Genomic DNA, 3,578 nt, shown 5'->3' with positions numbered 1-3,578 from the left:
CTGATGTCATTGAATCACAATCTTCTATCCATAATTTCTCAACGGTATTAGGACAATTGTAACTCTCCAATGCAATACAACTATCAAGTTGAACTTCTCTGAGGACGTATTTCCTGTTGCTACTTCCAACATTAACCTCATTAACTTTGAGAGAGGATGGAACTTCCTGAGAGGATGGAAGCTCATCAGAAATCGACTTTAGATGATCACAACTCGAGATATTAAGAACTTTGAGAGAGGATGCAAGTGACAAGGTCAATGAAGTCATTGATTTACAATTCCAGATCTCCAATTTCTCAACAGTATTAGGACAATTGTAACTCTCCAATGACCTACAACTAGAAAGATACACTTCTCTTAGCACAGATTTGGTGTTACTACTACCAAATTTAACCTCTTTTAACCATCACAAAATCCAATCTTTAATATTTCAACTGCCCCAAGATGTTTTAAAACATCCACATCAAGTTCTATAAGATTTTCAATCTTATAAATAGCCAAATTCTGAATTGCTGTTGACGCTACAACAATGCCTCTTAAGACTACTTCGAGACATATATCTAAAATCAAAACCCGAAGTGATGGTATTAATCCAATTGACACCTCAACCAGTTTCGGGCAATTTATTATATGAATTTGACGAAGACGAGGAAATGATCTGGTAGTTTTGTCACCATCACAATTTGACCATTTCTCCAAGCGTTTCATATTAGAAACCTTCAAGTATTCTAATAATGGAAATGCAGTACTGTGAAAATGCTTACAGTTTCTGCACCCTTCTATTGTAAGTTGTGTTAACCTATCAAATGAAGGATCCTCAAACCAACTAGGAAATTTCATTCCCCCATAATTCAAAATCTTCAGTCTATTCAACTTACTGTGAGGTCTAAGTCTTTCAATCACTCTATATTCTGTTTTCAAATTCCGAGAATCATTAAATTTATCACCCCATTTCATATCCAAACTAACAAGACCCTTCTTTCCTTCTAAGTTGGCATCCATTACTTGTTGCACATCTGTCACTTTTTCCAATCCTTCAATGGAAATATGACCCTGAAGATTCATGAGGCCTTTTAGGTCAGATATCTATCTTGAAACTGTTAGCTCGTTTGATAAAAACCTTAGTTATAGTTTGTAGACATGTTAACCTACTTATCCCTAAAGGTGTCTTCTTTAACTTTGGAGTATCACTCATGTCAAGATGTCTCAGATTTATTAACTTAGCAAAACTGACCGGCAACCTAAACAACTCACTGCAATCACAAACCAACAAGGTTTGTAGATTATAAAGGTGACCCACTTGTTCCGGTACTTCTTTTATTTTTGTTTTCGAAAAATTAAGGTATCGTAAATGCTGGAGACCACCGATGGATTGTGGAACTTTATCTATCGAACACCGATTAAAGCTTAGCACCCTTAGGAGCTGTAATCTGGGAAGCAATTTGACAAGTTCATGGGCTGATGTTTTAAAGCTTGACCACCGATTTACTAACACCGGTAAGAACGTCCGCAAGCATCTTGATTTTTGTAATTCCTTGAAGTTTATAAATTCTCCATCTGGTTGATTTACAAATGAAAAGTGACGGATTTCATCAAAAGCTTCATCCCTACCATTTTCAAATATCTTACGATCCAACATAAAGAAGAAATCTCCCGCAACACTTATGGCCAAGTCATGCATCAAGTCATGCATTATGTATTCTGATTTGTTTTTACTTGAATGTTGAAAAAACGACCTTGATAATAGATCTTCAAAATACTGGTGACCCAGACTCTCCATTGTCTTGGTGCGCTTTGATTCAGACATAAACCCCTCTGCCATCCACAGTAACACTAATCCATTCCTGTTGAAGAAGTAGTCTTTCGGGAATAAACTACAATACACAAACAATTTCTTCAGATGTAGAGGAAGATCAAAGTAGCTCAGCTTAAGAACCGGAAGAATATCACCTTCGCCATCATCTGAACTCCATATCTCACTCTTCAACAAATTATCCCATTCATCAATTTTTTTCCCATTCAAGACCCTCCCAATTGCTAACAATGCCAAGGGCAATCCCTTACATTTCTTAATTATATCTCGAGCAAGTGAAAGTAATGGATGGTTGTCAAAATTATGTTTACCTATGGCAGATTTAGCCAACAAGGAAAGAGCATCTTCAGCTGATAGAAGCCCCAGATCGTGACGTTCAACACTGCCCATCGCAGATGCAACCCTGATCTTCCGTGCGGTAACTAAGATTTTACTTCCTGGTGCCCCTTTGAGTGGTTTTTCAACATCTTTCCACTTCCGGTGGTCTTCATTCCAAACATCATCTAACACAAGTAGAAATCTTTTGTTTGAAAGTTTCTCTTTCAGAGCCTCATGAAGTGGATTTAAACTAGCAGATGTGTAGTCCTCTCCAGTGAAAGCTTTATAAATCGCCTTGCTAACAGCGAGCACATTAAAGTCATTTGAAACACAAACCCATGCCGTTAGTTGAAAGTAATCCTGGACTTTTTGGTTGTAGTACAAAAGTCTGGCAAGAGTTGTTTTCCCAACTCCACCGAAGCCAACTATGCACACAACGCTTACATCTTGATTACGTGATTCATCCCCAAACAACATTGCGAGCAATGCCGCTTCATCCTTTTCCCGACCCAAAATTGGAGAATCATGGTTTAACAGTGATGTTTCCTCGGTTCGTTCAAAATTTCTGTTTGATTGTAGTGCAACAATCGTATTGAAATCTATACCATCAATTCTATTATTCTCGTAAAAACCATTCAATTTTTCAGTAATTTCATCAAGAGCAGAACGCATCTTACGATCATACATCAACTTACGAGGTGTGAAATTAGTACAACAAGTTGGAATGATCTTTTTCAATACCTTACCGGTACTTGTGCTGCCACGTGATTCATCATTGAAATTTCTTTTCATAATTTCGGTGGCCATATCATCGAGTACATCTTCAATGTCATAAGCTAGACGATGAAGATCTAATAGCCACACTTTAACAGATTCTTGTGTTATATGCTTCTCACTTGCATCAGCAAGCACAGCTTCAATATGTTTCCACTTTGTCTTCAGTTTATCCAGCTGAGATGTGATTTCTTCAGATCCAAACAGACTCATAAAGTCAACAGATAGTAGCTTTTCAAACAGCACAGTGACAGCACTAGAAACAACAATTTCGGCCATTTGAAATTAGTAACTGATCAAAAGATTGTATGGGTGGTTGTAAATTAGGGATCTGGTTGATTTTAAAAGATGAAGGAAAAATGTAGACTTTTAAGGTAGATTTGCAAATGAAAAAAAAAGAAGACGACCAAGGATATTTAAATCAATAATACAGAGGTTAGGTACCAAAATTCAGTAATATTAAATCGATAATATAGTGGTTAGGTACCAAAACTCATTAATAAGTATTAACTAGTTATCGAACCCTCGCTTCGCGTCGGGGTTCGGTTTTCAATATATTTTATTGCGTTTAGTAAAATGATTTTGTGGCTAACGATGATGTCGTTGAAGCGCAACTCGAGTCGAACTAAAAGGTATAACTCGTGAGAGATTTAAATGTTATTTTAAATTAACA

The 3,578-nt window shown here is 36.8% G+C and overlaps 1 protein-coding gene across 1 annotated transcript; it reads right to left on the bottom strand.

Annotated features, from left to right (window-relative positions):
- Positions 1-399: 399 nt before the first annotated feature.
- LOC139875744 (putative disease resistance RPP13-like protein 1) lies at positions 400-3,184 on the bottom strand. The gene is made up of 2 exons (XM_071863050.1): positions 1,235-3,184; positions 400-1,053 (listed from the first exon to the last, which is right to left on the bottom strand). Exons 1-2 carry the CDS (start codon positions 3,182-3,184, stop codon positions 400-402), a joined length of 2,604 nt encoding a protein of 867 aa, XP_071719151.1.
- Between the last annotated feature and the right edge of the window lie 394 nt (positions 3,185-3,578).

This window comes from Rutidosis leptorrhynchoides, chromosome 11, assembly GCF_046630445.1.
Source record: "Rutidosis leptorrhynchoides isolate AG116_Rl617_1_P2 chromosome 11, CSIRO_AGI_Rlap_v1, whole genome shotgun sequence".
Classification (NCBI taxonomy): Eukaryota; Viridiplantae; Streptophyta; class Magnoliopsida; order Asterales; family Asteraceae; genus Rutidosis; species Rutidosis leptorrhynchoides.
The sequence above is the reverse complement of the archived record's forward strand: the minus strand, read 5'-3'. Positions and strand labels throughout refer to the sequence as shown.

Bases quoted from the DNA above. Each gene is read 5' to 3' on its own strand.
- LOC139875744 (XM_071863050.1), bottom strand. From the start codon at position 3,184: ATGGCCGAAATTGTTGTTTCTAGTGCTGTCACTGTGCTGTTTGAAAAG. The intron at 1,054-1,234 runs GTCAGTTTTGCT...ATGAATCTTCAG, and splicing joins GTGAGTTGTTTAGGTTGCCG to GGTCATATTTCCATTGAAGG.